The 20,311-nt window shown below is 48.2% G+C and overlaps 1 protein-coding gene and 1 long non-coding RNA gene across 2 annotated transcripts; both read right to left on the bottom strand.

The window, feature by feature from the left end:
* Positions 1-9,237: 9,237 nt before the first annotated feature.
* On the bottom strand, positions 9,238-12,151 carry TLCD2 (TLC domain containing 2). The gene is given in 7 exon segments (XM_045836004.1): positions 9,238-9,523; positions 9,525-9,603; positions 10,159-10,257; positions 10,456-10,496; positions 10,498-10,536; positions 10,732-10,919; positions 12,125-12,151. Coding segments are annotated over 7 exon segments (759 nt in total).
* A 70-nt stretch (positions 12,152-12,221) lies between these two features.
* LOC123817232 lies at positions 12,222-16,937 on the bottom strand. The gene is made up of 3 exons (XR_006785385.1): positions 16,815-16,937; positions 15,132-15,220; positions 12,222-14,796 (listed from the first exon to the last, which is right to left on the bottom strand). It is a non-coding gene; the product is annotated as an uncharacterized LOC123817232 (long non-coding RNA).
* Between the last annotated feature and the right edge of the window lie 3,374 nt (positions 16,938-20,311).

Here is a 20,311-nt window from a genome sequence, read left to right as displayed (position 1 = left end):
ATTCCAAGCAGAGTTTTGACATTTTGCCAAATTTGGACCTATCTGACAATGATTTCGAGGCTTCTTTTTCCCTTTTAAGCTGGAAACCATTTGTGCAAATGAAATAATTTAACATCAAGGAATTAAAACCTAAAGAATTAAGACTTTCCATTAAGGTTCCTTTACTAGTCAAAAATAGCTTGTGTAAGTTAGTCTGATAAAGCCCAACTGAGTAGAAAAATGACCAAGCCGGGAATAGATCTGAACAGAAAATATTAGCTGCCGCGGTTATGGACCACTCATTGCAGTCAAACCAGTCTGCTCATCGTTTGAGTTTAAAATTGGACTTGGAGGTGACTGCAGGTCATACACATGAAGACGTCCTCTAGCTAAAAATACACAAGTGGCAGTCTAGGATCTGAGATGAGGGGTTGAATTATCAGACCAAAATGTTACTAAAGTCAGGAGAAAGAGTCAGTTCACAGAGGAAAGAGTAACAGAAAAGTAGGTAAGAAAGGCTTGAGGCACACACAGTCTAGGATAGGAGGAAGCCAGAAAAAACCTGGGAAAGAACAGCTGGACAGATCGGAAAAGGAATACAGGAAGGAAGAGCTTCATGAAAAGATGCTAGATGACACAAAAGGTTGGGGAAGACTGAGAAAGGACACAAGCTTAAGAAGAAAGAATTCCCTGACTTAAGATAGCAGTTTCAGAAAAATAATGGAAGAGGAAGCTTCCAGGTTGCCAAGAATGTTAACAAGACAATGAAGGCAATGGGAATTGACTATTTATCCAAGAATTTAAGCATAAAAGAAAAACATGAATTTGGACTGAAGCAAGAGGGTGAGAGGAATAGGAAAATAGATTAAAATCGTGGAACTGCCCTGGCTGGTGTAGCTCAGTGGATTGAGCACAGGCTTGCAAATTGGAGGGTCTCTGGTTCGATTCACGGTCAGGGCGTGTGCCTGGGTTGCGGACCAGGTCCCCAGATGGGAATGCATGAGAGGCAACCATATAGTGTTTCTCTCCCTCTCTTTCTCCTTCCCTTCTCCTCTCTCTAGGAATGAATAAATAAAATATTTTTTAAACATTTTTTTTATTTTTTAAAGATTTTATTTATTTATTTTTAGAGAGGGAAGGGAGGGAGAAGAGAGAGAGAGAGAGAGAGAGAGAGAGAGAAACATCAATGTGCGGTTGCTGGAGGTCATGGCCTGCAACCCAGGCATGTACCCTGACTGGGAATCGAACCTGCAACACTTTGGTTTGCAGCCCACACTCAATCCACTGAGCTATGCCAGCCTGGGCCACATAAATAAAATCTTTAAAAACATTTTAAAAAATCATGGAACTGGCAGGTACATTGGAGATTTTCTTGTCCAAACTCCTATTCAGTGTAGGAAATCTTTCCAAAACTTATATAGCCCTTAAACATTTCCTTCTACAAAAGTTTAATGCACACCTTCAGGTGCAGTTGTTGCCAGGGTGCCAAGGTACAGAGGAGAACTGACTAGACCCAGGCTGCTGGGAGTTTGCATTCCAGATGTGGAATTAAAGATGTGTACGTTAAATAGCTAGTTACACAATTGCAATGGTTCCTCAGTATCTGCATGGGATTGGTTTCAGGACTTCCCACGAATACTGAAATTCAAAGATGCTCAAGTCCCTTATATAAAGTTATGTAGAATTTGCATATAACCTATGCATTTCCTTCCATATGTTTTAAATCATCTCTAGGTTACTTATAGTCCTGACAGTGTAGCTCAGTTGGTTGGAGTGTCATCCCAATATGGCAAGATTACAGGTTCAATTCCCAGTCAGGGCACATACAAGAAGCAACCAATGAATGCATAAATAAGTAAAACAACAAATCAACGTTTCTCTCTCTCTCTCTCTCTCTCTCTCTCTCTCTCTCTCTCTCTCTCAGACTAATAGAAGAATCTTTAAGTTAGATTACTTATAATACATAATACAATGTAAATGTCCCCTTGCTGATGTGTCCCCTCAGTGGACTGAGTGCCGGCTGCAGACCAAAGGGTCACGGTTCAATTCCTAGCCAGGGCATGTGCCTGGGTTGCAGGCCAGGTCCCCAGTGGGGGCCATGTGAGAAACAACCACACATTGATGTTTCTCTCCCTCTCTTTCTCCTTCCCTTCCCCTCTCTCTAAAAAGAAAAGAAATAAAATCTTTTTAAAAATGTAAATGCTATGTAAATAGTTGTTATACTGTGTTGTTGAGGGAATAATGACAAGAAAAAATGTCTGTACATATTCAGTACAGACGCAACCACCATAGGCCTAACTACATAGTACATGTCAGCAACAATGTAATGTTTTTCCCCAATGTTTTTGCTCTGAGGTCAGTTGAATCCCCTGCAACTGTAATGCTTTTAGTTTTAGTGCTCATGAAATTTTACAGTCTTGCAGAATTTGTTACCAAGGTTTATTACAAAGAACATCTGCTTATGCTCCCTCTGACCATTTCTCCCTCCCCCAAAAAACCACTCTCACCAATTGTAGCTGATTATTTTGGCATTTATTGCCATATCTTGAAGTAATAAGCTTGAATTGGTATTTCTTAACTTTTTACTTTTAGGCATTATCTACTCACTCCCCACTATAGAGAATGGAGATCCAACTTTCCCCCTAGACTCCAAATACATATATGAATATGAATTTTACAAATTTCATATATGTCAAGGAAATGCTGCTACAGCTGTCCTAGGATATACCGTACCCTCTGTTTCTCTCCCTGAAGAAAATGATGTTTATTATTAAAGATCTTATTTATCAGAGAGGAGGGAAGGGAGAGAAAAAAAGAGGGAAAGAAACATGGATGTGTGAGACAAACCTCGATCGGTTGCCTCTCGCACGACCCCAACCAAAAACCTGGCCTGAAACCCAGGCATGTGCCCTGACCAGGAATGGAACCATTGACCTTCCAGTTTGCAGGATAACACCCATCCCACTGAGCAACACCAGTCAGGGCAAGAAAACAATGTCTGATGAGCTGCTATGGGGAACAAATAGCAGTGTTGTTCTAGACCAGGGCAGCAGCGGGGATTTGTGGCACTCCAGTTCTTCAGGCTCCACTGTCCTCCTTTAACCGTGCCCTGACCTGAGGTCTGGGGTGGGGAAAGCCACTGTGCCAGTGTCTTAGCCCCTGGGATGAGCAATGCCAACCAGAGAAGCTCAAGGAGGTAAAGGAGTTCTCTTAAGGTCATGGGCAGGCAAGCCAGAGCGACGGGGCAAAGCTTGACCCAAAGAAGTCATTTACTGTCCCTAGAAGGTCAGATACTCCCCCAGAGTCTGTTGTGTTGCTGTTGTTGGGTGGTGGTAGGCACAGAGCCCTTTGCAAGGACCCTCATATCACGCTATAGGCTCAAACTCAGTCCTTCTATCCCTAAAGCCTGGATGGCTTGTCTCCTTATCTCAGTCTGAGAGGCACTTCTGTGTTCAGTTCCTGGAGAAGATGTGGCAAGTGAAATTTTGTCTCCCACCAGGTTAAAAGCAGGGAAAGAACGTGCTCACAACACTGAGTCAAATGGTGCTCACAGCAGGGAGAGCTGAGACGGACCTCTGCCCTGCACAGTCACTGCATTCCTGAAAAGTGCAGAAATCAATACTCAGTGAATAGAAGTCTGGCTTTCAGACTGAAGCATCCTGACTTATAAATACCACTTCAGAGGCAATTTATCTGACTTGATTGATTTTCAGTTGTCAGCTGGCTCCTATTTTGCTGTCTTAAAGTTTCTCCACTCCACATCCTCCCTATAAAGGAGGAGGCAAAATAATGTATAAGGAGGAGCCTGAACTAAACCAAAGACATGGATTCTAGCTCTGGCTGTGTCACAAATTAGTTGGGTGTGCTTGGATAAATCACAACTTTTGTAGGCTTCAAATTTCTGCAAACTGAAATGATAAGCCTAGGTAATTTGGAAGATGATTTATTAATATACAAGGTCTATCCAGAAAGTATCCAGCCATATACTATGAAAAATAGAGAAATTTATTGAAGAAGATACAAGAAACATTGTACAAAGGACAATGACACCACCTTGGTCCCTTTCAAAGTAGGCACCTTGGGACTTCACACAGTTCTCCCACTCACCATCAGCTGCCCCATTGTATTTTCCTGAATCTCATCAACAGTCTGAAATCTCTTCCCTTTCAAAGGTGATTTTAGTTTTGGGAAAAGCCGAAAGTTGCAGGGCACCAAGTCTGGGCGGGGGACAGGGTGGCCTGAGTCACCTGGGTGATTTGATGTTTCACCAAAAACTCTGCACAAGACATAAATCATCAGCTGGCATGTTGTCATGAAGAAACTGCCAATCACCAGTTGCCCATAGCTTCCGCCTTCGGAATCATCTGAATAGTTTCCAAGGAGGAATGTTCAAGCTTAACACAAAATTTGAGGCAGATTCTTTGCTCTACTTGCTCAGTCATTTTGAATGTGACGTCCACACAATACACATGCTCATTCAAGGGCGTCTACCACCCCCATTGACGAGTACAGTGAGGTTGTCATTGTTCACACATGAGCATTTCAGTCCACTCTCCTTGGCTGCGAGGTCACATTGATGTTGCACAAACCGTTCTCTTTGTATTAACAATGGCTGGAATTTTTCCAGACGGTCCTTATATATATGTTTGAGTCCAGACCCCATCACTAACTGGCTAGATAACCTTGAGAAAGTTGCCTTGCTTTACTGATTAAAAAAATGGGATGAGGTCCTGGCCCCATAGCTCAGTTGGTTAGGGCATCCTCATCAAGCACCAGGGTTGTGGGTTTGCTCCCATGTCAGGGCACATACAAGAATCAACCAATGAATGCATAAATAAGTGGAACTACAAATCAATGTTTCTCCCCCCAAATAACCCCCAATAAATAAAAAATTTAAAATAAATAAATAAAGAGATAAATCTCTATTGTACAGGATTAAATAAAATAAGATCTAAACAGTGTCCAATGTGGTAGCAGTGCAACAAATGTTTAGCCTGGGGTGCTTCAAGCAAATGGCAACCCTTTGCTTTCCTGTTCGTTAATGACTCTAAACAAACACTTTATTTCAATAAAAGGGCAACTTAAAAACATTTTTTTCAATAACAGTTTACATTCCATATTATTTTGTATTAGTTTCAAGTGTACAGCATAATGGTTAGACACTCATATAGTTTACAAAGTGTTTTCCCCAACATTTCCAGCACTCGTCTGGCACCACATGCAGCTCTTGCAATATTATTGATTATATTCCCCCTGCCACATTCCACATCCCCATGCCTATTTTATAACCACCAATCTGTACTTCCTAATCCCTTCGCATCGTTCACAGGAACAGCTCTTTAAAAATAACTTCACCTATGCAATCCCTTACAAAGCAAAGGCTCCTCATTTCCAGCCTGAGGAATCAAGATTTTACATACAATAAAGTCTTGACAACTCAGTTATGGAGATTTCTGTTTAATTTTCTTGTTAATTTGTCTAAAAGAGTCTTTGTTTTTAACCCCTAACACTGAGAATCACTCTAACTTGTCTGCGCCCATTCCTTTGCTCTAAATCCATTCTTCTAAACAAATTGGGTTTGCTTTTTGGTAGTTGAGAAGCTTAGAACACCTTAAGGCTTTGTAGGTCATAAAATTAGTGCCAAGAGATTGTCTCACAGCAAAGTTTCCATAATCCAGCATTGCATTATATATCAGAACACCATTGGAGAAAAAAAAAAATGATTCGTAACCACACTCACAAAAGACATGCAATTATTTGCTTAGCAATTTATTAATTTATGATGAGGACAGTGTTCCAAGCCCATAAAGTAGCAATGTTCCCCCATCCAGAAAAGCCCTTCCTCTGTGCTACAGGCAAGTAATTCATCGGCAAGTAGCTTGGCAGGCATGGAGTGAAGTCTGGAGGACCACCTTCCTGAGCCATGGTGAGGTCTGACAGAGCACTGCCATAGTGAGCCAACACAGTGTACCAAATGTCAACCTCTGCATTTTTTTAGCTTCTCTCTTCCAGGGTACTACCTGACACACCTCTCGGACCCCCATCATCTATATCTGGTGTACACTATAACTGGTCTAGTTGAGGAGATACCACTTAATTATAATCACAATCCAGTTCTGCCTTCTTCTTTAAAAAAAAATTTTTTTTTAGACAGAGGGGAAAGGAGGAAGAAAGAGAGGGAGAGAAACATCAATGTGTGGTTGCCTCTTGCACACCCCCTACTGGGGACCTGGCCCACAAACCAGTCATGTGCCCTGACTGGGAATCGAAATGGCAACCCTTTGCTTTGCAGGCCGGCACTCAATCCACTGAGCCACACCAGTCCCTGCTGGTTCTGCCTTCTTGAAGTTCTACTGGGTCACTGTGACAGAATTTGTGTGTGATCCCAAACTCTTCAAGTATTCACTTATGTCTTACCCCCACCAGTAGCTAATCTCACCCTTCCTGTGTGGGTTCTATGAATTAACCACAGAAACAGCCAGATTTCCCTTACAGTCTAGTTCAGCTGGTTAGGCATCCTTCACAGATAACTATCAAGTGTTACCAAGAAGGGTATTCATTTGGAGCACTGATTTTATGACACACTCCTAAGTATGTCACCTTTGGGGTTTGTTTTTGTTTTGCTTTGTTTTGGAAAACTCATGGCAATATTCTTGTTAATCAAGGCATTCCACTGAGAGTTTCCAAGGTTCTACTTCTATTAAAAGACGGACTCTGACAGAATTCTACTTTGTTTCTCTATCTCAACTTCTATACCTTGGCTTCTCTGGTTTTAGTCTGATTACATTCAAACCCCCTGTTCTTACTTTCTGCCTGTGTTTGCTTCGCAGTTTCTCCTCAGCCTCTATTTGTTGTTTTTCCCCTTTGAGCCTCGGTCTTAACAGCTCTGTGATGGGAGACCTCTCACAATCCTTCTCTCTCATAGTTTCCCCTATCTTTATCATACATGTTCTCCGTCTCCATCTCTGTGTTCCCTTCTTTCCCTTGTTCCTTCCTTTGGGTGTTCATTTAACCATCCTACCCCTGCCTTCTTCTCTCTGGGATTCTCCACAGTCTCGAGGCCTATTCTTCTATCTCAGTGCACACCCCTGATTTGGACTTTTTCTCATCTTCCTACCAGTCTCCGCCTATCAGTTCCTGTTGGCCTGTCTTTGTTTTGCACTGTAGCTGCTTGTCCTTTGTCTCTCTGCCTGTCTCCAACACCACCTATTTCCTGCTCTTTTTCTGTCAGTAAATCTTTCCACTGCCTGCCTCCTCCATCTTCTTCTCTTTCGCTTCTCAGCTCCCCTGACAAATCCCCCCTCGTCTCTTTCCACCTCTCCTCCCGCCCTGCTAATCTCTCGTCTGTCCGCTGCTATCACCTCCGCCTCTCCTGAGTCTGCTTGTTCCTCCTGTCACTCACTCTCAATAAATCACTGTCTAGACTATCTGTGCCTTCCACCCTTGGGGTCCCTTGCTGTCAGACTTTTTTTTTCCTCTTGTACTCTTTGTTTATGACCATTTTACCAATTCCATGATTTTGGTTTATTTCAAGCTTCTGTAACAGTCTTTCTTGATGTTTCTGCCAAGGATTCTCTGTCATGCACTCCATCTCCCTTTGCCTCTGCCTCTTCTATAGGACGATTCCTCTTTCTTTCTGTCTGTTCCTCAGTCTCCAAATGCCTGTCTCTAACACCCCCTTTGTCTTTCTCTAGATCAGCTTCTCTTTTCGGCAGGGTATTTTTTAAATCTTCCTGTCTCTTGCTTTTGCTTCTGTATCTTTTCTGTGGGTGATTAAAAGTTATCTCATTTGGTCCATTGTTTAGCAGAGTAGCAACCTTAATCTGCTCTACACTTCCCATAACCTGGATGTTCTGCCTGAAGAAGGGAGGGGTCTTGTGCAATAGCAAAAAAGAATGCAGCCCTGGCTGGGTAGTTCAGCTGGTTAGAGCATTATCCCAACACACCAAGCTTGTGGGTTCAATCCCAGGCAGGGCTCATGAATGCAGAGTTAAGTGGAACAACAAACAGATGTCTCTTTCGCTCTCTCTCCCTTCCTTTCTCTCTCTAAAAATCAATAAAAATTTTTTTCTTTTCTTTATTTTTTTAAAGATTTTATTTATTTATTTTTAGAGAAAGGGGAAAGGAGGGAGAAAAGGAGGGAGAGAAACATCAATATGCAATTGCCTCTTTGCGCAACCCAGGCATGTCCCCTGACTGGGAATTGAACCAGTGACGCTTTGCTTCACAGACTGGAACTCAATTGACTGAGCCACACCAGTCAGTGCCTTAAAAAAAATTGTTTTTAAGGCAGCAGAAGCAGCTGGGGAGAAAGGAGAGCTTGCGAATGACTCCCAGAAGAGGCAGGCATTCCTTAATCCCTCTGCAGCCAAAAGGAAGCCTTCCCTCAGCTGCTTTTGCCTCTGCCTCATTCTTCCATGAAACCCCGGGCCTAGGAAGACCTTGCACTGTGCACCAGAGTAGGTGCTTGAGGCCGTACTATGGCTCTGGACTTCTACACTGTCCTAAGAAGAGAGACCTAGCCCCATGTTCCTTCCTCTAAAAATACATGTTTGCTTTGAAAAGGTCAAGAGATACTAAAGAAATTGAAAAGGCAGATGCTGGACACCATGGAACTAAGGTTAAATACAAACACAATGTAGTGAGGTTTTGAGAAACAGAAATATCAGCAGCAATCACTATGACCCAGGATCTTTGGTGTCTTGACAGCTGTATGTCTAATAACTACTGGCCACAGACAGCACGGTTGTATTCCCCTCTCACTGCCAGAATTTGGTCACATGTGAGGTTTCTCTTCCCTCTGGCCTTATCTTCTCCGTTATCAGATCTAATACTGGCAGAACTTCACCTTTCCTCATCTGTCCCTGTGCTAAAGCAAAGAGCTTCTGCAGTCTCATGCCTCCTCCCACACTTCATCGGTAGCACTGGCTGTACCTCTGGTAGCATTAGTTTTCTAGAAAGGACAGTTGGTTATCTGATGATGAAATTCAGTGAACAGTAGCCCAGATTTTCACCCACCCATGACCATTAGCATTTCTTCCCAGATCCTAGGAATGGGGGAGGGGTGTGAATTAGCTGAAAGAGGAACTGAGATACTGAAAATCCAGCCCAGGCCTACCTAACAGGGGGCTGTGCATTGAAGACCACCATCTCCTTGTCCTGGTCTTACTTTCCCCAAGACTGGCAGAAGAGGAACCCAAGGCCTCTTTCTAGTCTTTCAGGCCAAAAGGGGAATCATCGCTGGTGACAGGCTCACTATCACATGTCCTGGTGCCCAGGGATGGGTGAATGAGGCCAAGGCCACAGGGCATCCCTGGCCAAAATGCAAACACCTAGCGTGATGCTCATGGCTCCCACAGTGGCCGGCCCAGTTCCACCAAGGACAACCAGAGCAGCAGGCACCTGATGGTGCTGCTGGATGAACCACAGACCCATTCACCCCAGGGGTACCAGGCAGAAAAGGGCCAGGGTGGCCAACGTGGCCCAGCTGGCCACAATGAAGGCCAAGGATGGGGCCTGGTGAGAAAGCAGTAGCAACTTCTTAGGACTTCAGCTCTAGGAGTAGAGACACCATAGAGAAGCCCGCATAGTGGCCAGAGAGAATGGTGGTGCTGAGGCAGCTCACTACTTGGGGAGCCAGGATCAGAGGTTAGAGGACCTTCCATGACCTACCACCCAATCATGTCCCAATATCCATCCTTCAGAGAATAGTTCCCAAACATTTTCTGAGACTCCCTCCCCCCAAACACCCAACCTTTATGCTTCCCCTTATGTCAGGAGCTTGAATGGCCTTGAAACAGTCCTGCTATGATGGGAGCAGCCTTGGCTCAGAGGCTGTCTTCCCTGGGGCCGCAGCATCTGCACAGGACCCCCCTAAATTCCATTCCTGGCCTTTCATGCACCATTCCCACTCCCAATATGGGGGCTCTGCCTTCTCAGAAAAGCTCAGTATTCAACATTTCTGCAGTTGACAGGACACCTGTGGCAACCCAAGCTCCTAGGCACTGTTTGGACTCCAACTGTGGCCGGCAGTCAGCCCCCTCCTTTCAATTCAGCCCAAGGTTGAGAGGGTCAAGCCCAGGTGGGGTGCACATGGGAGACTCTCTGGGCAGTCACAGGACATAAGCCAATGAAGAGACTGGGGTCCTCAGTCTGGGCACGCCTCCCTTCCTGTCTAGCCTCTCCTGAGTCTCACCACCAAATGATGACAGAGAAGGTCCCAGGCCTGGCCCAAGGTCTGGTTCCACAGCATGTCAGCTCCATCAGCCAGGAAATGACCTGTATGCAAACAGGGTAGGGGCGAGTGGGCCTTAGGCTTCCCCCAAGCCAGTGTACAGCCTGGAAAGGAATCTCCAGCCCCTACTTTTCCCAGTTGTTTAGTTTCTCTCAGTAAAGCAGGACAGAAGAGGACCTAGAATTACTGTTGGAAGCTTGTCTCCCACCGCCAAACCGGCCCAGCCTTCCCTGTAGACTCACCTACAGGTACAGCCACCAGCATCAAGGCCCAGGGCCTGCTGAATGGGGTCAGCAGCCATCTGAGGGCACAGCAACAGCCCAGAGGAGACGGGACCATGATCAGTGAGGCACAGACCCAGATCCCATTCTCCTGGTAGGCACTTCACCCACCCATCCCAGCATCAGACTGTCAAGATTTAGCATCAATTTTAAAGGTGTCCACCAGGTTTTCTAATATTAGCTTTCCATCCTTTACCCTCATCCAGGCGCTTCCCGAAGCTGTAAGCGCCTCACCGGAGCAGTGCCCCGGCCCCTGTGAGCAGGCTGTGCACCAGGGAGATACAGATGTTTTGCCACTTCCAAAGGTCCTGAGCAGCAGATCCCAGTGTGGGCAGCAGCTGCAGCACCCAGTGCATCCCGCGGAAGGCGGTGAAGGAGGCACCGGTCATAAGGAGCCCTGAGGGCGCCAAGGCCCGGCGGGCAGGCTAGGACCGATCAGTTCCTTGGACCCCTGCGCACTCGGCCTCGACGCATCCAACACCCGCTATAGAGACGGTGAACCGGCCTCTCAGCAGGGCTGGATCCCTGGGCTCTCCGACCGCTGGGCCTTTGGAATCTGCTGTAACTTTTCCAAGGTCTCGTCCAGGATCTCTCGGCTAGGCGGTGATTGGAGCAACCGTGCAGCCACCGCCCCTGGAGCCAAGGCAACAGATCGCGTCCCGCCCTAGCAACGGACCTCGGGGTAATGGGCTCCCGGGGACCCAGCGGCGCAACCGAGCTCAGGCGGACTTCCGGGATATGGATAGAGGTCTTCCCTAACTCTCTGTCCTGAACTCTTGGGAGCTTCCGAAATAGGTCACTAATCTCACCTGACTCTCCCAGAAGCCCCGCCCCACTAACTTTCACCTCTTCTCCCTACTCTAAAATCTCACCTGCTGATCATCCCTCCCACCCCATCCACTCAGCCCTTAAATTCGAGGGCAGGGCAAACACACTTTCTCTTGCTTCAACCTCACTGCCACCACACTGCTCCACCCCCCGCCAGTCTCGGTTGTGGGGGAGAGGGCACTTCACTTTCTTAGAGCCACCCCTTCTACCTCCAGAAATTTGCAGGCCTCCAACACATTCCAGCAACCATATAATTCTAGGAGCCCTGCCCTCATACATAGTATTTCTCAAAGAGAACAACAGCTCCTATTTTGGAGAGGCAACCCACTGGGGACTCCCCCCCAACTTTTTGGGTGCCCCACGGAGAAGCCTCATTATTAGAGAGGAAAAGGGAACTACTCAGCACTGTAGTCTTGAAAACACCCCTCCTCGTAGGGTGGTACCTGTTGGGTGGATAGAGTATCTCTTCCAATCTGAGGAAGCAAGAGAGGTCACACAGGGTCACCCACCTCAAGGCTGGGCAAAATCAAAGAGAACGAAGACCCATCATGCTTTCAGCAGCAGGACTCTTAGGATTCCAGAACCTTCCCTCCAGGAGAGGAAAATCTCCCCCCCGCCAACACCCATTTGCTGAAGAGTTAGTGATAGCATTTTGCTGTTTTCCATCTTCCTCCATGCCACATCTCGAGCTGGCTGTCAGCCAGAAATTCATAGAGCCTCCCTGTACACAGAGCAGGTGGATCCACCTCCTTCCAAAGAATGAACTTTGTGAGCCAACAGGTGCTCCCCCAGACACTCTCACAACCACCTTTCTCCACCAAAACCCCATTAGTACAAGGGGCCAAGGGCATCCCTTCATTCCTCCACACCCACCACTCTATGAAAAAAAATTAGTGGTTCTTTTAAATTTTATTTGTCATATGAAAGCCACACAAAATTAAGAGCAAATTTGGAAATTACAGAAAAAATTACAGCAAATTTGGAAAATTACAGAGGAAAATTACCATTACCTTATTCCACCATCCAAAATAACCACTATTATTACCATTTCAGAGTATGTCCTCAGTCTTTGTGTATTATGCAAGTACATACTTGTATCTTAAAAAAATAAAATTAAAATCTATGCTATTTTTATAAACTTTTTAGTATCCAAAGAGCATTCTTCTTTCCAGTCAAATGTTCTTCCACATGGTTTTAATGGCTGCACAGACTTCACCATCTGGATGGATATACAATAATTTACTTAAGCAATCCCCTATTGCACATTTTCATTACAGCAGAAATGAATTCCCAATCAGAAAGTTGCTTCCTATTTTTCTCTATTGCAATGCTGGGATGAACACCTTTTGACTAAATCTTTCATTATTTTCTTAGGATAAATTCCCAAGTGTAGAATTACTAGGTCAAAGGCCACAGTAATGCTTGATACATATCACCAAACTTGCATCCAGGAAGACTGTACCAACTTGTACCCCATATGCAAGGTATGGTGGTGTTATTTTAGTAGCCCTTTGCCAACAACTGGGTCTTATTTTTTTCTGTTACAGCCTGCTATGGGAAAAATGCTTATAGCTCTATTTGCCTCTCTTTAATTACTAATGAGGCACACTTTTTTCCCATGGTTTTATCCATTTCAATTTATTTTATGAATTTCCTGTATATTTCACAGCTGGCTCTTGTTCCTTGAAGCTGCTTATGTAAAAATTATAGGGTGGAGGAGAGGTGGAAGTAGGAGGATGAAACCACAGGACACTTTAGTATGGCCCCACATCTCTGAAGGAGGCAGAAAGCCTGAAGGTGGCTGGAAGCTTGCCCATGCTGAGGCTGGCTGTCCTCCCTCTTCCTGGGGTGCGCCTGGCCCTTATAGGCCCCTTCTGAAGGGTGCCCAGACAGGCCCCTGTGCGCTCCAGGCCTTGCTCTTCACTGGAGTTCTGCCTGCCTCTGTGTGCCCAGGCTGCTCTTCCTCATGTCTTCTCCATGACAGGTGAGGTTGGCAGAGCCACATGTCCATGGCTGGAGGGAAACACTGTGGCCAATGAAGCGAGGAAGGGAAGAAAGGATGGAAGCAAGGTCCAGGGACACGGTGACCTTTGTTGAAGTTTATGAGTAGACTCTGTCTACCCACTCCTTTCTACCACAGCCCCACACACATTTGGCTTAGGCTGCAAGAGCTCGGTTCAATGTTCTACTTTTCCCTAAATCTTTCGGTTTCTCATCAGTGGAGAAGAGAACCCAGCTCCCTGTATACCTCCTCCCCCAAAACAGAACAAACAGCCTCCTGCAGCCCCAGAACATGGCTACTTTCAGGCAAGGAGACTGGGCTAAGGCTGAACCACACCAGGGCCCAAGCCAAAGAGTGAGATTGGATCAGGAGCTGGGGTGACAGGTTTACACTGTCTGATGCCCCAAAGTGGGGATCCTGTCCCAGAACTCAGCTTTCCTGGTTGCCAGGGGGTGGCGGGGGTTGGGGGGCAAGTAGTTCCTGCCCTGCACAGGCCTGAGCTGAGTATCACACACTAGCCTGGAAAGTGAAGTAAGGAAAGAGAGCAGTGGTAGCTGGAACCCCATCAGGAGCTGCAGTCCTGTTTTGGGGAGCAGAGGACGCCTGGTACCACCTTTGTTTGCATGGTGAGAAGTCCATGTAGAGATTGAGCTCCTACTAGCTTCTCTAACTCTCCAACTCCCACCCCTACCTCCTGGGGTTATAGTCAGGGAGGGAGGAGGGGAAATAGCATAAGTGAAAAGGTGTTTCCCACCCCAAGCTCTGAGTCTGCACAAATGGGCTTCTGATTCCCTCAAGCATACTCAACTGGGTGATTTCCCCCATATCACACATAGGTAGAGAAACAGACAGGAGGTCTAAGGGTCCCACATACACTAAGTATCCCTGAATCTAGAGTGTGAGCCAGTCTATGGAAATGCAGGGAAAGGGAAGAGCAGGGGCATGACCACTCAGATGGGGAGTTTCAGTATGAACTGCTCCCTGAGATACAGCTTACTTCTGGACCTCACCTGGAAAGGCCAGAGGAAAGAATGAGGGATAAGGAAGAAAGGTCAAGAAAAACATCTGGATAAAGGGACAGACAGGGTCTTCTTTGCTCCACTTCTCCTCATTATCACACAAACACTGACTAACCTTGGGTAGTCAGAGCCATCCATTCCCTGATTCAGTCAGGGTTTCTGATCTAAAATTGCTCTTTCTGGCTGTGCCAGTCAGGGTGAAGACTCTTCAGCGGAACTGGGTTCCCTTTTCTGAAAGGTTATCATCACCACTCCTGCTGTTCAGACCTTCCCAGCCCGTTCTGTCACCTTCCAGATGAGGGGGAAAGCAGCTCCTCCTCCTCCTCCTCCTTGAAGCCAGGGGCAGAGGGCAACAGTTCTTCAACTGGCAGCTTTAGCTGGGTCAGGACATAAAGCTTGCCACTGAAGAACTACTGCGGCTCAGCCAGGTGAGAGTGTGGGAGGTACAGGCTCCTAAAGGCAGAGGGAAGAGAAATGGGAAAGACCTGAGCAGGGCAATACCACAGGGACACTGTCCAGCCGGCCATCCAAGTCCAGCCCCAGCAGTCACTCAACCTTCTAACGGAGGGTTCTTGAGCCTGCAGGAGCTGTTAGCTTCAGTGAGAAGCAAGAAGTGGTTCTAAACATACTTTCCAGACGCTGAAGCTTTAAAACCCAGATCTGCTCTCAACCCCTTAACCCCAGCTACTGATGGAGGACCCGAGCCTATTCAGTATTCAGAAAAGGCAGGATCTGGGACCCTTGACACATCCCACCCATCGCCCAGGTACTAGGTGAGAAATTTATACCTCAGTTCCAGAAATGTGAGTTCAGTGATCAGCCCAGCTGACTTATTCCCAGGGAGTTCAGCTGGAAGAAGAGTTTTGGGGCCCTGGATCTGGGAAAGAGCGAGGAAGGGAAGAGATCTAGAGTTTGGAAGGTCAGCAGAGGCTCCTGGGACTGTGAGGAGAGGACAAGGGACCAAAGACGGGAGGGGAGGGAGATTAGGCAGGGAGGTTGGGCAGCCTCCCCAGGACTCTCAAATGCCAGGCATTCCGCTTACACATTCCGGGTACATCTGGTATGAATTCCAGGCTGTCTGCCGGCCCCTCCATGTCTGAACTTTGTTCCAAGTTCCAAGCCCCGCCCCCACAGTTCCAACGCATGAATCAGCAGGAAAAGCCGGGCCCTGCAGCATGGCCCAGGGAGGGGGCTGGGGGCGTGGCAGGCTTGGGGGCTGTGAGCTGGGGTGGCGGGAGGGTCTGTGCTGACACTCCGCCCAAGGGCATGTCCATGACAATGGGAGGGGCCAAGGTGGTCTTGCCTTGAGATTTTTATACTCAGAAGGTAAGAAAGATTACGGTAGGGGTGGGAGGTTTTCAAATTACAAAACCCTTTAGGGAGGCATGAACTTTGAGGTACCTTCCTTCCCCCAGGTGACTAGTCCCCAATTCCTCCCCAATCCTCTTTCTGGAAGCTGGCTGTGGTCAGCCCATAGGACTTAGCGGCTGCTCAGAGTATGTGCCAAGCAGGTGCCCTTGGCTGCAGGGCGGGGTGGGTCCAGGGCAGTGACCCTCTGACCAGCTGCTCCATCAACCTTTTGGCACCATGACAGCTTCCAGGCCGGTCTGACAGCCAGGATGACAGGCCAAATGAGTTGGAGGCAGGAACTAGGGCCGGAGGGAGGTGGGGGCGACAGTCTAGTCTGAGGCCACGGGGAGGGGCCAAGAGTTGGCCGAGAGGTGGGGAGAGAGGGAGCCCAGTGATGACTAACCCAGGCGCCCCACCCAGCCAGCCGGTTTCCCAGGCAGTCGGGGCCAGGTTTGGGCTAGGGCCCCCACAACCGAACAAGCTGGGGGGAGGTGCAGAGGTGACCTTCTCTCGGCCCAAGACGGCTAGTGAGGCTGGGGCCGGGGGTAGAGTTTCCAGGCCCTCCTCATGTCTGCTTCCCCCACCAACCGCGGTGAAACCCTAAACCTTTGGGTTGCATAAGGTCCCGGCACCGCCGCCCCCTACCCCTCTCCCCTTACATAACATCCCTTGGAGGGAATGAGAGGGGCCGGCCCACCCTGAGAGACCCCTTCTCTGTCAGGACACTCAGCTGACCCTGACCCAGTGAATGCCGGTAGAGGCAAAGCACCTCTACCGCCACCCGTCCGATCCAAATCCTCCTCAGGCTGGGTAGCCGTCTCCCGAATCCTCAGAGCAAAGGGCGTCGAGGTTAGCCGCCCCCAGCCCTCCGGCCCCTCACCTTCCCCCCAGCTACTCCGCAAGACCTTCCGCGAAGACTCCTGCCCCGGACTCCTTCTTAAAACCTCCTGACACACTACTCCAGACAGTCCAGGCCCCTCTCCCCCAGAGCGCCCCTGTATCCACCGCCCCCTCTCCCCTCCCCCGGAAGGGCAGGGTGTGGCCGCTAGAACCCTACTAGCCCCTATTACCCCGTTAGCACGGTTCCCTCCGGTGGGGCCAGGACCCCAGCTCACACCCACCTGGTGTTGGGTGTGTGGTGGGTGCTGAGAGCAGGGGAGCAAATCAGTGCGTCCGTTCCCCACGGCCGGCGGCGCTCTCTTCCCAACGCCCAGCACACACCGGCTCCAGTCTCCGATCAGCTGGCGGCGTCGTGACGCACAAGTTGCGATTGCACCGCCCAGGGCCAATCACCGCCTACTGGTGGGCAGCGTGACCACACCCACTCGGGGGTGCCAGCCCTTAGCTCTGGTCCCGCCTCTCTAGCCGTCTTAGCTCTGATTGGCAAGGAGGCCACCCCTTTGCTTAGTAGAGTTGCACTAAGCCACACCCACCAACTCAAGAGCTAGCCAATACGTGAAAAGGTGTGGCTCTGCCCTCTTCCTAGGCTACTTGCTTTGAAGAGTGCTACGTCAAAGCAGGGTCCGAAAGAGCAGAAGGAAGTAAAGGCGTGTGTGTTTGCAGTGCATACTGGTCAATGTAGTTCTCGATTTGACACATCCTTCCCAGAATCCAGAGCGCTCTGTGAGTTGGCATTTTTAAACTCATCTCTGAATTCATCCCGGCTAAATCCTTAAAGGGCTACAGCCCCTCCTTTTTTTTGAAGCTGTGAGTGCTTCTTTTAGACAACCCCAAAACGGATTCGCTGACCTCTGCAGGAGGCTCTCTGAGGAAAGGTGGAGCAGGCGAAGGAAGCAGCAGGAGTGGGCAGAACTGAAAGTAGAAATCAGCCCCCAGGGCGGCAGACTCTTCCACTGGATGGGAACTCCTTGAGGGCTTTCGGGTTAGGGAGGACTGTCCATCTCGCCACGTCCCAGCTTTCACTGGAGATATCTAGTCCACCCCTCCTGGGAAGGGGTGGGGGAAGGCTTCCTGATCAGGAGACGTTTCTTTCCTTGGAGATGTCTCGTGCCAGCCGCAGCGAAAGAACCGCTTCCTGACTAAGGATTCATACTTTTCAACGGTTGTAAAGCTGGGGAAGTCCCGGCCGGGCCTAGGATGTCGGACTCTTTGTACTCTCAGCCCTTCGACCCTCCCCCGAAGGCCCTCAATAAAATGGTTTGATACCCGACCTCCTCCCAAAAAGATTCATAGCACAGCCTTCATCTGAGGGTAGAAGGAAGACTTGTGGTCAGAAACTAGGGGACGGGCCGTGTCAAACTACAGATGGTAGGCAACACTATCCCCTGCCTAATACTCCCATTCTCTACCGCCCCCCAGAAGCTTTCCTCTGACTCAGACCTACTTAGGGAAGCGATTTCAAAAGTAGAGGCCAATGAGGAGGTTGCTCTTTCCCCTAGGGGCCAATCAGAGTTTAGAGGGGCGGGGGATGGGCAAAACCTGAAAGGAACCCAGTGACTTGGCAAAAGCTGCTGAACTGCGTATTTAAAGGGGCAAGTTTGAGACCCACCCCACCTCATCACTCATCTGCCCTCACCCGCCCCAAAACCGAACAGAAACGTGTAGACAGGGATCCATGACTTTTCCATAAGCGCCAAGTTGGGGGTGAGGGTAACCGAACTGGAAGGATTAACCTGAAGTGTGAGATAGTTCCTTTTGTATTAAACAAGGGCTCTGCCAAGTGATTTCTATGGTTCCTAGGAGCTCTAGAATTCTGAACTTGTGTTTAGAATATTGTGCCTTTAAGGAAACTTCCTGCCTTCCACCCCAGTAACAGCTGATTGTTGGAAAGTGTGACCTCAGGGGACGAATCAGCTGTTACCACATCCTCTTTCCTCTTGGCCTGCCCTATTCCATCCCCTTACTCCCTCCTCCCTCACCATCAGTAGGGAGGGAAGGAAGGAGATGGAACCCCAAATATGTGGGGGGACCTGCTTGTATGTACTTTTTTCTTTCCTCTTTCTCACTCCAGCACTGTCACCATCAGCTCCCCCTTTCCCGCAAAAAACTACTGGTTAGTTTTTCGGAGGTTCTGAGCTTGGAATGAGAGGTATTTCCTGTCAGCACAGTCAGCTCAGACCCACCCTCCTCTCCCTGTTCTAATAAGAGAGGCCACCACTGGGGGGTGGCCCAGAATGGAGACTGGATGGGTGTGTGGGGGGCCCAGGATGGGTACTGGGGAAAGTCCAGTGAAGCTGTGGACTAAGCCTGGAGGGGAGGAACAGCTGTGGAAAATAAGCTTCCTGGTGTCAGAACCCTGCTCTCCAGGCTACCTGCCCACTACTCCCTGCTGAAGTTGCCATATTCCGCCCCAAGCAGGGACCTCCTAAAGAGACTCTCCTGGCCTTACCTATTCACTCCTAACTGTTCTTAGATGCCCCCTGGCCCTTGGCTGCTTCAGTTTTTACACTCTTACCCTCCACAGCAAGGGAGGTAATGTGGAGCTTCCCAGGGCTGCAGGTGGAACACACTGGCCCCAGAAACCAGGGTCATTGGCTGGGAAGTCCTTCAGGAAAACCTAAATAAATAGTTTGCCCCAGCCCTGAGCTGGGAATCAGGGTCACTGCAGGACAAGCTTAGTGTGAAGTCTCAGGACTGACTTGGCAAGGTTGGGAGAAACTGATCGGGGCCTTGGCCAGGCTTGGAAGGAAGAGAAATCTCACCAGCTGACCCATTCCCATTACCCTTAGCATAAAAGTCCCACCCCCTTCCCACTCAAGGCCATTATGGTAGGCTCTTCTCTCCTGCCACAAGGTAGGAGTTTTGTTCTGCTGTCTTCATCCCCTCACCCTCCCATCCTATAGGGCGAAAGCACAGGCTTTGAGTCCAGGGTTTCTCGACCTCAACACTATTGACATTTTGGATTGGACAATTTCTTGTGGGGCTGTACTGTGGGGGCTACCATCCCTGGCCCACTAGATGCCACGACAATCAGAAGTGTCTCTAGCCCTGGCTGGTGTGGCTAATTGGGCTGAGTGCTGGCCTGTGAATCAAAGAGTCACTGGTTCGATTTCCAGTCAGGGCATGTGCCTGGGTTACAGGCCAGGTCCCCAGTAGGGGGCATGTGAGAGGCAATCACACACTGATGTTTCCCTCTCTTTCTCCCTCCCTTCCCCTTATCTAAAAATAAATAAATAAATAAACTCTTAAAAAACAATAAAATAAAATAAGGAAAAGAGAGGGAGATTTGTGACAAACATTGGGTCTACATGTCAAAGAATGCCTAAGATTGCTGACAACCATCAGGAGTTAAAAAAAAAAAAAAAGAATGTCTGTAGATGTTACTGAATAGTCTGTGGGGGACTGAGTTACCCTCAGTTGAGAACCACTGCTTTAGACAAAGTTGGACTCAAATTCTAGCTCTTACCAGCTCTTAGTCTGATGAATATACTTAACATCTCTGAGCCTTGATTTCCTCATCTATAAAACCAAATGAATAATAAATTCATGGTTTATTGTAGGAATTAAAAAAGGATTCTGTTTGAAAATACCTAGCACAGTACCAGGCCCACTGGCCCACAGTTAGTGCACTGAATGTTAGCTTCCTTCAGGTTTCCCCCTGCCAAGTCAGCAAAGGCTAACCTCACTCACCACGGGCAGACTGCTGGGTCAGCTGCAG

The sequence above is a fragment of the Phyllostomus hastatus genome, unplaced genomic scaffold (genome assembly GCF_019186645.2).
Source record: "Phyllostomus hastatus isolate PE091 unplaced genomic scaffold, TTU_PhHast_1.1 phas_contig_210, whole genome shotgun sequence".
NCBI lineage: Eukaryota > Metazoa > Chordata > Mammalia > Chiroptera > Phyllostomidae > Phyllostomus > Phyllostomus hastatus.
This window is presented reverse-complemented; position numbering and strand designations above follow the sequence as displayed.